This window comes from Podarcis raffonei, chromosome 2 (assembly GCF_027172205.1).
Source record: "Podarcis raffonei isolate rPodRaf1 chromosome 2, rPodRaf1.pri, whole genome shotgun sequence".
NCBI classification, from domain to species: domain Eukaryota; kingdom Metazoa; phylum Chordata; class Lepidosauria; order Squamata; family Lacertidae; genus Podarcis; species Podarcis raffonei.
Window position 1 is genome coordinate 11,710,166 of NC_070603.1, and position 12,168 is coordinate 11,722,333.

Genomic DNA, 12,168 nt, shown 5'->3' on the forward strand with positions numbered 1-12,168 from the left:
GTTGGCTGTTTGCAAGGAAATACTAGTCTTTCACTAAAGTCCCAAAATGTTTGGTTTGGTACCTTGCCCATCAAAATAAATCAAGGCGACAGATTAGGAAGTACATAAAACTATATCTCTGGATAATGATATACGAGACCACAATAAATATAAGTTACATGTTGGAGCTGCTGGCAGTTATGGTTAGAAACCCGTAACTCATTCATTTAACCCTGGCGGAATGTTTGTCTTTTAATTACAATTAAACAGCGTACTTGAACATTTCTCTCTCTCTCTCTCTCTCTCTCTCTCTCTCTCTCTCTCTCTCATATGAACTGCATGGAGAGAGACAAGAGAGAGAGAGAGAGAAACTAGAGAAGATAAGAGACTGGAAAAATCCTGAGACATAATTTGCTAACTGGCAGCTTAGGGAGCTAAGCCACGGTACCTTATCCTATAGCACTGCGGGGGGGGCTTGTTGAGAGGGAGAATGGAGAGGGGGGTTGTGGGGGGTTTAAGCGCACACATGTAATTGTGTCTTAAGTTGAAAACATCCCATCCAGTTTTTTAATAAGGTTTTTTTTGTTGTTGTTGTTTGTTTTGCAATTGCCCCCTTTCAGAGAATTACCTCTCCAAACAATATTTGAAGCCACTGGAAATAAAAGGGAATGGGGAACACAGCGTCTCCACCGCCATCACCACCACCCTTGGCCTCTTGGAAGTCCCATTGCCCATCGTGGGGGGGGGGGGAGGGAGGGAGAGAATTTTTCTAACGCATTATTTTATGGCCACCGAAGCCCCTGTGTTTCCTCCACTGCTGCTTCCTTGCTGTTAGAAGAAGCATTGGTTTCCATCACCAAAACTTACTTACTTACTTTATTATTTATTTATTCAAAAAAGGAAGAAATACAACTTATAATCAGTGTGACTTCACACAAACTGGGCGTCAGGGACTCACTGGAGCGCTCCCGAGCAAGTCTCTAGGCTCCGAGGAGCTTATGACACCCCCTCCACAAACATTCTCACCTTTCGCCTGACTTCTCCTTCTTCTTCTTTTGGCTCAAGAAGATAAGTGAAGAACAATAATCCGGGCATGATTTAATAGCGAAATCGATGCCATTCGAGAGGAGTAGAGGAGCCCAGCCCCTTGGTGCCATGCCCCAAGTGGGGGCAAGGAAGGAGCACAGACTTTGGTATCAAGAGGCGATCCATCCATTCGGTGGAGCGGGGAGCGATTTCCTGGAAAGCCCTGCCAAGACTGGAGTCTTGAGCTCCCCAGGAGACCTAGGAGCACTGAACATCAAGTCCATCAGGTTTGAAAGAGGAGCCTATGGAAAGACCAACCACGCTACTGGTGGTGTGACCCACCCGTTCTGTCCTTCGAGGCATAGTGTGGAACGGCCATCAACAGAGAACATTGATCCCTCACAACTTTTCTTTTCCAGTTCCTACTGCCAGAGGAAATGTAGCTCTTTTGGGCTGTCCCTACAGAAACCATCAAGAGCGCCTGGTAGCACCTGAATAGACTAGCAGATTTCCCCACTTTACCCCTTTCCATTAAAGGAGACATTTTTTAAAAAAAAGAAGAAGAAGAAGCAACTATCGTCGCCATCATAGCCATGCGTTTTTAAACTGCTTTAAAAGAAAAAGAAAATTTTTTAAAGGAAACTTACTTGGCGTGGGGAGCTTCGCTCTTGCCATAGGATAGCCAGCTGGGAAATCTTCCAAGCTATGGGAAGGCGGGAAAATGAGAAGGGAGGCTTGGCCGAAACTTCACCCTGCCTTCTTTTCTCTGGGGTTATTTTGGTGACAACACAATGAGATAACACGCATTGAATCTGCCCAAACCCTCACTCTCTCCCGGCCGCCCTCCCCACCCACCCGGCCTTCTATTACTATGGTAATTATATAAAAAAAAGTCCAAACAGTGGCGATGCCTTTAAATGTGTGTAGGGCGCAGAGAAGGTACACGTTGGGAGACTTACTTAGGTCACTGGGGGCTCGGAGGTCAGCCTGAGTGGCTAGAATAAAACTGCTGGCGTAGAAAAGTTGTCCTCTGGGTGAACCTACTTTCCACCACCCCCCTTTACCCGAACTTCAATAAAGTAGCTTTCAGGCTCTCAACATGGAGGCGTCAAAAAGCTTTAAAAAAAAGAATGGGGAGAGAAAGAGCAAAATGGGTGAAGAGAGACGGTGGGGCAGGCTGTATCTCATCACCTCCCCCCCCCCCGTTTCTTTTGCCCCTGCTGCCTGCCTTTATAATTCATTCATAATCTCCCTACCCTAGAAGAATTGTGTCATGGCCAAGTCTAAAGGCCAAATCAGATGCTGAAGAAATCTGAATTATTAAACCAGAAACAAAAACAAAACAAAACAGGAGGGTGACCAGATTGCAGAAAGTAAACACTGAAGAGAACACCAGGAGGAAAATAAATAAAATAAAGTTGGGGGCGAGTAGAGAACCGTGGAAAGGAATATATGGTCATATATTTAAATATGAAGTTACTGAGAGTTTGCTGGTATTTTTAATCGAATATGCAAACTATACAGTTGCAAATGTGATTGATGCCTCCTTTTCCGGGCTTCCTAGGCAGACATAGAGAATGCACGCAACACAAAGTCCTATCATATTCATCCTGATTCTCTCACAGACACTTGGTTATAATTTATCAAGTTCTGCAGGCAGGGTGTGTGGGTGTGAAACTTTAAAAAAAAAAAGTTTAGCACAGCTACACACCCACACATAGTTTACCAAGTCACTAGCAGTAGAAGCTATTGTAAATTTCACACGTGTGTGTGTCAGAGTTTGAAGATCAGCTTTGCAACATATGGCCATTCAGTTGGCAGTACCATTATTCCTAGGTTAGGATTCCCCCTCCCTTTGTTCTCTTTACCATTTATATGCACAGAGTGCTTGTGTTTGTGTGGGTGTGTAAAAACCATGGGGTGGGGGAGACTGGTTGCTATTCTCTTTTCTCTTGCCCTAGCAAGAGAGTAGGGAGACTAAGTCTGTATGTATAACAGAAGGGCAGATAAACAAGCAGACAGACACCTGAGAGATTTAACTTGCAGCCCTATTTTATGCATGCTTACTCGGAAGTAAATCCCACTACGTTCAGTAAAGGTATTCTCTAAAATAAGTGAGTGAGATTCCTGTTTCCCCTCACTTGACCTAATGTAGTAAGGGTGAATTAGCAGGCCCAAGAGTGATAAGGAAACATTCAAAGCAATTGCTAACATACACACTCAACATTCCCCTCGCTTGCTTCGAAAAACTGGAATTGTGAAAACACTGTTAAAGGTTTATGACCAGCTATTATGTTAATGAATGGATTTATTTCATACTATGCAAAAGGAGACAGTTTCTTCAAAGGAATACTACTAACAGGCAGAGAAGAGTCATCCTGATTGGTTGATACCCATGACACTTTGACCATTAGCTTCTAAACTGATCTGGATTACAGCCACTATGTGTAATTCTGGCCTGTTTAAAATCAATAGAAGTTCTGCATTAACTTGAATGAGATGTAGATCGCTCCCATAATCTGTATCTTGTCAATCATTTCGTACCTCCCTGCCTCTTCCTTCTACCATGGGTGCTGAAAAGATCTGCTTGTCTTGATAACTGAGGGAGGGGGTAAGATAAAGTGACGGAACCAACTCCCCTTCAACCCCCCTGCCACTTTTCAGAACTTCTGCTTCCACCTACAGAATATAGTTGCCTGGCTGTTTACTGATACCCATAACAGGGAACTGCAATACAGCTCAACCCACAACTTAGTTCTCTGTAAGTAGTCTATTAAAGGCGCCTGAAATTTCATTGAAATCAATAGCAAATAAATTGGACTAGATCCTGCTACTTCAGACTAACTGGTTTCTAGTTTGGGGTGCTAGAATATTTATGAAATACAACCAAACGACATTAAACAAGCCTCTAAGAGAGGTATAAACGAAAGCACAGTTCAGTCACATGCTTTGCCACTTTGAGGCAAGGACAGTAGAAAAATGTGAGTTGTAAAAGGAACTTGCTAATCTGGCTGTCTGTCTATCTACCTATCCACACATATAAGCATAGTACATACTAAAAGTGCTCACTGTGCAAACACATCTGTATTACACTCTTCCCAGCCCCCCTTTTCTACTTCCCTCGGTGATGTAAACAAATCCTGAATTCTCTATTATCCATCTCTATAAAATACCTACAACAGTGACAATGTTAAGCATTTATTCAACATACTGGAATAAGGGCTTGTTAGCTATACAGGCAGTAGAAGGAGGGGTAAATAAAGCTCCAATATTTGTATTATTATTACTATTACTAAAGAAATGGATAGGAGCTCAAATACAGGAAAGGACAGATGCATTAAAAAAAAAAGAAACAACAGCAACACAAAGCCTGATTTCTATGGACAGGTCTTCTCCTAAAATGCACATTTACACCTCCCAGGGCTAGGACTTCCTAGTAGAATCTGAGGTCAAACATGCTGTGATGTCACAGGGTACAGAGGGTGCAAGCCACAGTCCCTAAAATCAATGGGAGATTTGCCATTGACTTCAGTGACATGCACTATGGCGCTGGTAGCCTTGTATTTAAAAGAACAAAAAAACAACCAACCCAAGCTCTTAAACTTAGCTGAGAAAGTATCCACAGCTCAAGAAATCAGTGTCACACGTTTCCACCCCCCTCCCCCACGTTTTCCCTATATAGTATGAAGCAAAGAAGAAAAATAACTCACCAGACATTCCAAAGTCAAATCTGTGTCACACTCACTGGTTTTTATTGAACAAGGGGACTTTCACATATACACTAAAACTCTTTTATTGCAAGTTTACAATGTTCATGTCAAATCATGTCCAAAAAACACAAAGAACCACGACAAAACGGGGGAAAAAATCTACCTACTGACTTTTCCTTCCAACTTTCTCGCTGGCTCGCTTCCTCTCTCTCTTCCTTTGAGTCCTTCACATTGAAATAAACCGTAAGTTTACCAGCTACTATTAGCTCCTGTGCTGTTTTTTCCCCTTGTTTTTTTAATTAAAAAAAATCTTTCTCCTACATTTATACCAAAAAAAGGAAGGAAAAAAGCCTTCAATGGTCCATTTTTTTTTGTTCTCCATTTGTAAACGCACAGAGCAAAATAACTACATTCTTCCCTTGCCTGTGTAATTATTAGCATATGCCCCGATTTTTCATCTAAAACAGAACATTGTGTTCCCCACCCCAACATACACGCACAGAGACACACAGACACACACAGACACACATAGCTCATCCTTCCACTCCTTCCCTTTTTAAAAAATAAATAAAACCCTGAAAATTGCGTTTTAAAAAAACAAAACAAAACCAGCAGGTATTTCACCTGACCTCTCTCATGCTAATAATACATGCACCTAAAGCTTGAGATCTTTGCGGAAGACCTCATTCTTTTGTGTGTGGGGTTTTTCACCCCTCTCTCTTTTTTTCTTCTTAATATATTTAAGCACGGGAAAAACTACGAGGAAAAAAAAGAACCAAAATATATAGATATATATTAGATTCTATAAATAATCAGAGTCATTTTTTTAATGGGGGTATTTGTTTGTTTGTTTGTTTTGCTTTTGCTTTTTTTGTTTGTTTGTTTATAACCTTGTAATATCCTCTGCTCGTTGGTCCTGTGATGAGCTTTGCGAATGTTCTTCGCTAGCAACCGCGTTGGAAGAAGCAGGAATGGAACTGGTGGAAGAATTGGTAGGAGCTGTAGATCTCACTTTGGTATTGGGCAGCCTGTGGTCTTTTTTCCATTTCATCCGCCTGTTCTGAAACCAAATCTTGATCTGCCTCTCCGACAGACACAGGGAGTGGGCGATTTCGATGCGCCTCCGCCTCGTCAGGTATCTATTATAGTGGAACTCTTTTTCCAATTCCAAGACCTGCTGTCTGGTGTAGGCAGTCCTGGATCGCTTGGGCTCGCCTCCATTGTAATTGGGGTTCACTGGGGGGGAAAAGACCCAAAGATGAGCATGAATACAGAGACAGAGAGAAAGGCAGGGGAAGGAGAGCGGAGAGAGAGATGCACAGGGAGAGAAAGACAGATCTCCAGTGGCTCAGGGGAAAGAGAGAGGGGGAGAGAGCGAGAGAAAGGGGGGGAGAGGAGAGAGGGGAGAGAGAGAGAAAAGTCATCAGCTAAATGGGTTATAAAGAACCCAAGACTTTCTCTTCTAATAAGAAGGGGTTTCCCTGGCTTGAAAAGAGCCTGAATTATTTATGCACCCCTCGCGAAGCCTTTTGGAGTTTCACACATACATAACAGAACGAACCACATGGCTGGGGCTGCCCAGACTAGCTTGGCTATAAAATTTATGGTGGGTGTAATTACCCACTCGGAGTCGTAAATCCAGCTCAATTGTGCTAACCCAAAGACTCTCGTTGAAGGCAAAGGAGGAGATGGGAAAAAGAAGGAGCGAGAGAGGGAGAAGAGTGAGTGAGTGAGAGGGGAGAGAGAGAGAGCTTGCAAGCATGGTGTGAAGGGGAGAAAAACACACATACCCTCTCTCTCCCTCTCTCGCACTTACACACACACACTAGAGAGAGAGAGAGAGAGAGAGAGAGGAAGGGAGGGAGGAGAGAGAGAGAGAGAAAAGTTGCCTACCAGTACTGACGTGGATTTTTTTCATCCATGGGTAGACTATGGGTTGCTTAGTGGCCGTGCTGCTAGGATGCTCGGGGTTTTGCTGGTTGCAGGCTGGAGGGGCTGGGGCTGGCGAGGTGGCTGCGCTGGAGAGAGCCGTTTGGTCACAGAGCTGCTGTGGTTTCTCGGGGAGATGGTGGCCTCCGGGTGGTGGTCCATGGCCCCTTTGATGCGCTGGGGGGTTGGCGGGACCTTGGAGGCTGGCACAGCTGTACTGGCGCTCGGGGTAGCTGGGTCGCTGTGGAGGAGGTGGAGGGTACAATTCCTGGTGATGATGCTGAAAACTGGACTCCCTAGTCCGGCTGTAATATTCCGGACTGTGGTCTGGGATGTAATTATTTTGCGAATATTCTTCGCATGGAGGAAATTTCGGATCGATGTAGTTAGAGTCCATCAAATACGAGCTCATGATCATTAATTTCTGGAGTGGAAAATAATTTTTCTCGCTTTGTCGTTTTTCTGCTCCATAAAACCCTCCTACTAGCTGGCGACCCCGTAAAGTTAGTTTCACCATGTGACTATTTGCGCCAATCACGCCAGCCGAGCTAGTCCCCGGATAAGGAACCAAAAGCTTATTCAAAATGTATCCAATTTGTGTGTGCGCGAGTGTGTGCCTGTGCCTCTGTGCGTGTGCGCGCGATCTTGTTGTTGTTTGTGTGGTCCCCTTAAACTCAGAAAAAGAGGTGCGCGTGCGTATGTGTGTGTGTGTAAGGGGTTCTCTTGCTGCCAAACAGAACGTTCTTTTCTTAAAAAGGCAACGTAAGTGAATGGAAGGATAATGGAAGGAAACTCATTTATTTGGCAGACAGATGGTGTGCAGGGAAAGCTCCTGTGTTCTTCTCCACCCCACCCCCTTTTTCAGGTACACAGCAAGTCCTCTCTTGTAGGGATCCAGTAGCTAAATGAATCTTAATCTGGAAGAACTAGTAACATTTTGCACTGCAGATAGTGAAGCATGCTTGAAATCGTTCTGCTTGCTTCACCTTAAAGAAAAGCTGCAGGGGAAATGAGGTGCCCCCGCCTCCCTCCCTCCTCCCCCCCAGGACATGGTTAGTGTCATTGTCTGCAGTACTAGTCACCCCCCCCCACCCCACCCACCCCCTACGCACAATGCAAACAACCCGAAAACTAGAAGGCAGTTCAGTATTTGTAATCCAATTGTTTGCTGAAGAGGCACAAAGGAGGAGGCAGGTTACCTGGGAGGCAAGGAGATGTGGGGAGTGGGGGGGGGGGAGAGAGAAAGAGCAGCGGGATATGCAAATCATCTTTGCGTCATTTGGAGTTCTCTAGAAATGCTCATCAACCTTTGCTTAAGGGTGATCTGCTATGGCTGCAAGAAAAGCTGCTAGTGCCTGTGAGCTGAGACAAGTAGAAGTTCCAGCCAGCCAGATGGCAAGACCACCAGCCACCCAGTGCTGACCCTTTTTGGGGAGACAAAGTTTATGAGGTGCTGGTAGTGGTGGGGAACTAGCAGAGATGTGCTTTTCAGTTCTTGCCGGGTTAAATAATGGAAGGCTCGGTTTTGTTATGATTATGGAAAAGATAACACACACAAACATTCCCATCCAGTCTGGAGGCAGGTAGGTAGGTAAGAAGAAATATGGATCCTCATACAAGATTTACTGTAGCCATGATTTCCCCTTCATAGCCACGGATGAATGGGAAAGCATGTGTCTAAAGTCCATTCAGAACATTTGACTTCCTTGTGGAGCTTGGGGTGGTGGACAGAAAAAAAGGAAGGCGCTGTTAAATTCCTCCCCCCCCCCCTCTCCCAATATGCCTGTATAAACAGACCCCTGGGTGGGTTAAAGGAGCTAAGCTGTGATGCAAACATTTTAAAGAGTGCAGTTATTGCAGTTAAGGGCTTTATCTATAGCTTACATTAAGAAGATGGGGCACAGAGAGTCGGATTAATCCCTTGTACTGCTTGATAACAATTATAGTTGAAAATCATAGCTTGCAGGGCATTGCAATATTTTACTTGATAACAATAAAAGTGACACATAAAGTTAACTGTTTATGTTTTATTTATTAGACTAAATGTGCCAGCGGTGTCGGAGGCTCTGGGCTGGTTGTAACAGTTTTTATGGGGCTGTAAAACGCCATAAATCAGTCACTTGAAATTGTTAGGTCTCTCTCTCTCTCTCTCTCTCTCTCTCTCTCTCTCTCTCTCTCTCTGGCAAGGGCTTGTGTGAGCTTGTGTTTGCGATGACTGCTGTTCCTTCTATCCAAGAAAAAAGTAGCAATGGTGGATTTTATTATCAGAAGCACGCTTTACCTTCCCTGTTATTTTAACTATTTATTCACGATCTAGCTGTAACAAAGCCCCACCACCACCACCACACACTTTGAATCTGTTTGCCCTTCCTCAGAATGCATGTGTATTTTAAAGGAACTCAAACACACACTCCCCTGGATAGCTGAAATCTTAATTATAACTCTAGCAGTTAAGGGGAAATCAAAGGAAGCCGGACATTAACAAGCCTCTGCGTCGTCCATATACTCCCCTAGAGACGAATTTGTGATTGAGGCGCTCACACAACTTCGATTCTACAGGGTGCATATGAACGACTGGAGAATGTGGCCTTTGTGGTACTGGGGGAAGGTGGGAAGCGTGTTCCCCTCCCCCACTGATGTGTTCCAGAATGTCTTTTTTGTTTTGTTTTGGGGTTTGTTTGTTTTTCATGGATGTGGCGTGAGGGAAAGGAGAGCAGCTGTCAAGACTTCCTAAAAAGTCGTTTAACAAGCTAAGCCCTTTCCAGGTAGGGCATGCATTTTCTGAGAGGATTCCCCTGCTTTTATCAAGATGGGATCCACGCTTTCACAGCTTTGGGAACCGAGCTATGGAAGACAACCTTCCATTTTTTTGATAGCTATTAACATTTATGGTTCCTATTGGATTATTATTATTAATAATAATAATCAATGCATTCACTAAGTAAGTGGGCAAGTCCCTCCTTGTTGCTTTATTCTGTTGCCCCCCCCCCCATCTCTGTTTAAGGACCGTACATGGGTAGCTTTCAGTCCATCTATGGAGAACTGTCAACCTGTTTGCTTATGGACTGGTTCATTCCTGAAGAGGAGGAAGAAGAGGACGGTTCAGTCTAAGAATAGAGAAATGAATGTCAGAGGTATTATTTTGGCCTTTCCCACCAGGCAAGCTTTACAACTCCTGTTCATGTTATCTCTTACATTTAATTCTGCCCGTTCAACTCATAAGAAGGGAAACTGCCATTCTTATTTTATTTTACTTTGGTAGTCTAAACTGACATGCATACTTAACAGGAATAATACTGGCCAAAGCGCGTGGATAGCTGAGGCAATTTTATTTCCTTTTGCTGTTTTTCCTCAAAAATCATTGTGAACAGTCCAGAAAAATGTTGGCACGTGTCTAGTTCTTTCCAGTGGCAGAGTGATTGTACTGTTGGCTGCTGCAACTACTATTACTACTACTGAACTCTGGGCGGATTCTCAGAGTTTTTATGATACTCTGTGTGTGTGAGAGAGAGAGAGGGGGGGTCGTGTTTGCCACAGCTACTATTTCCTCATTCCATGAGATGTATAACCGTGATTTCATTAACATGAGCTCCCCTTGCGTTGCTCTGCTGCTGTTACTACTACTGGTAATAGTAGTAGTAGCAGCAGCAGTGGTTAGTATTTATACAGCCTTTTACTGATTGATTAAAGGACCTTGCATACACTCTCTCCGTAGTCCCATTGTCTCACTTAAGCATCTACTTAGCTCTCTGCAGTTAAATTCGGTGGGATTTTAAAATGCTGGACATTGGAGGGAGTTGACCCATTATTAATTAATTTCAGCATAATTCAAATTATATGAGAGGGAGGGAGGGAGAAGAGGAAGATCTACAAATTGAGGGTGCAATCTTAAGCACACTTAGTAGGAAGTAAATGCCTATATACTCTGTGGCTCTTACTTTCCAGTGAACTCAAAAGGGACTCCTGAGTAGACTGCCTACTGTAAGAACGTGCTAGAAACTTGGAACCACCAGCTTCTTAAGTAGTTCAGCATTCCTGGTGGGTGGTGCTTTTTTCTTTTCCTGGGTCATCCTAATAATCACCTAAACCTACTCTTCGATATTTACACTTTTAATTATTTGTGTAGATGCACATGAATGAAAGGGCAGCTTTGCCATATAATCCATTAGAAGTTGAGTAACTTTCATAACAACAGAGCTCCCTTCCTTTCAAATCACACTGCAAATTGAGGAAGTATGCAAAAAGCCAGGCTGTATGCAGTTACTCGGGAGTAAGTCTCTTTGAACTCATTGACGCTTACCCCGAGTAAATGTATACACAGGATCCAGAAGCAAAATGTGAAAATAAGGCTCTCTATGTTTACGCGAAAGTTTTTTGTTTTGTTTTTTAAGTACACAGGAGGTGTAGACAGGATTGCATATTTAATCATACACTTTTCTATTTTTATTTTTTTTAAAAAAAAATTCCCCCATTGGACTTGATTGCTCTTTCTTTATTTCACTTCATTCCTGTAGTTTATTTTCACTGACCTTCTGCTTTCCTTGTTAAAATAGGCATTAGTCCCTTAAGTTTATATTTTTCTTAAAGCTATTGGGGGGGGCATGTATTCCTCTCTTAAGTGTTTGGAAGAGTTCCCTTTTATTGTCTCTTTCAAAGAAGGCTCCGAGGACGTGTGGAAGGGGGGGAATTAGTGGGGCACAAACCTCTTTTGTCTCTCCAGTACCCCTCCCACTTCTCTCCGATTGGCCTCCGTTTCTCCCACCCGCAGAACAATGTCGGCAAAACCGGATTATTGCTATTATCATCATCATCGTCATCATCGTCATCATTCTGAGTGGCAATAGCAAAGGAAAATACAACACCTCGATTAAATAATTCCTGGCCCTTAATTCCCAGCCTAGCCAAGAAGCGGGTTGCAAAGCTGGTGTGTCTATCTGGTTACCATTTTCAGGACCATTTCTGAGTACAAAGCGCCTACTTGACAGTACGGAAGAAAAATAAGTGTTCATTGTCCCCGCGGATTCATTGTGCGAGCCATTACCATACTGACCGCTTGGTAACCTACACCTCTAGCCATTTGCAATCTGTGCATTGGGGGGGGGAGTGCCTAGCCACTGAGATTTTGCTATTTCATTGTTTAGTAATCATAATAATACTAATACGAAGCCCCTTGTCACGAAAGCCACATCCTAGCTAAGGTCACACGCATAACTACCTCCCCCTAAAAAAAAATGGGGAGACATATAAAATGATCAGTTCATAAAAAATCGGCTGCAGTCCAACTAAAATTCACTGGGGCCATGCAGAGAGGACAGTCACACACACCCCCTCGCCAGTGTTTTAGATTCGGTTTATTACTCACATATTATTATAAGGCTTTTAAATATATAGTATTAAAATACAGTGCTGAGAAGGAAGGCTACTCTTGAATGAATAATAATAAATATATATATTCCCTTCTGACTAAATATCCAGATCCAAAAATGTATTTTCTGCATCGCCCACCCCCACCCCCCGCAATTTG

At 43.4% G+C, this 12,168-nt stretch overlaps 4 protein-coding genes across 8 annotated transcripts in view; all 4 read right to left on the reverse strand.

Annotated features, from left to right (window-relative positions):
• The window catches only part of LOC128406346 (homeobox protein Hox-D3a-like), a 90,630-nt gene that overhangs the window by 60,534 nt on the left and 17,928 nt on the right, over window positions 1-12,168 (reverse strand). The window contains exon 1 of one of the 4 annotated variants that reach the window (XM_053373697.1): window positions 1,653-1,880. The exons of 1 other annotated variant lie outside the window; for it this stretch is intronic. Coding sequence is in view for 2 of the 3 variants with exons in the window: in XM_053373666.1 (XP_053229641.1) it covers window positions 1,006-1,136 (131 nt within the window). In the remaining variant the exon portion in view is untranslated. Of the gene's footprint in view, window positions 1-1,005; window positions 1,338-1,652; window positions 1,881-12,168 lie in introns of those variants that run through there. 2 more of the 4 variants (XM_053373683.1, XM_053373666.1) reach the window with 2 other exon arrangements.
• HOXC10 (homeobox C10) overlaps window positions 1-12,168 on the reverse strand; it is a 127,967-nt gene that overhangs the window by 37,728 nt on the left and 78,071 nt on the right. The gene's annotated exons all lie outside the window — the stretch shown is intronic.
• Window positions 1-12,168, reverse strand: part of HOXC5 (homeobox C5) — a 61,248-nt gene that overhangs the window by 25,078 nt on the left and 24,002 nt on the right. The window contains exon 3 of one of the 2 annotated variants that reach the window (XM_053373796.1): window positions 6,814-6,885. The exons of the other annotated variant lie outside the window; for it this stretch is intronic. The gene's annotated coding sequence lies outside the window, so the exon portion shown is untranslated. Of the gene's footprint in view, window positions 1-6,813; window positions 6,886-12,168 lie in introns of those variants that run through there. 2 annotated transcript variants of the gene reach the window in all.
• On the reverse strand, window positions 4,730-7,663 carry HOXC4 (homeobox C4). Its single transcript, XM_053373753.1, has 2 exons — window positions 6,609-7,663; window positions 4,730-5,951 (listed from the first exon to the last, which is right to left on the reverse strand). The coding sequence occupies exons 1-2, from the start codon at window positions 7,159-7,161 to the stop codon at window positions 5,599-5,601; spliced, it is 906 nt and encodes a 301-aa protein (XP_053229728.1). The 5' UTR covers window positions 7,162-7,663; the 3' UTR covers window positions 4,730-5,598.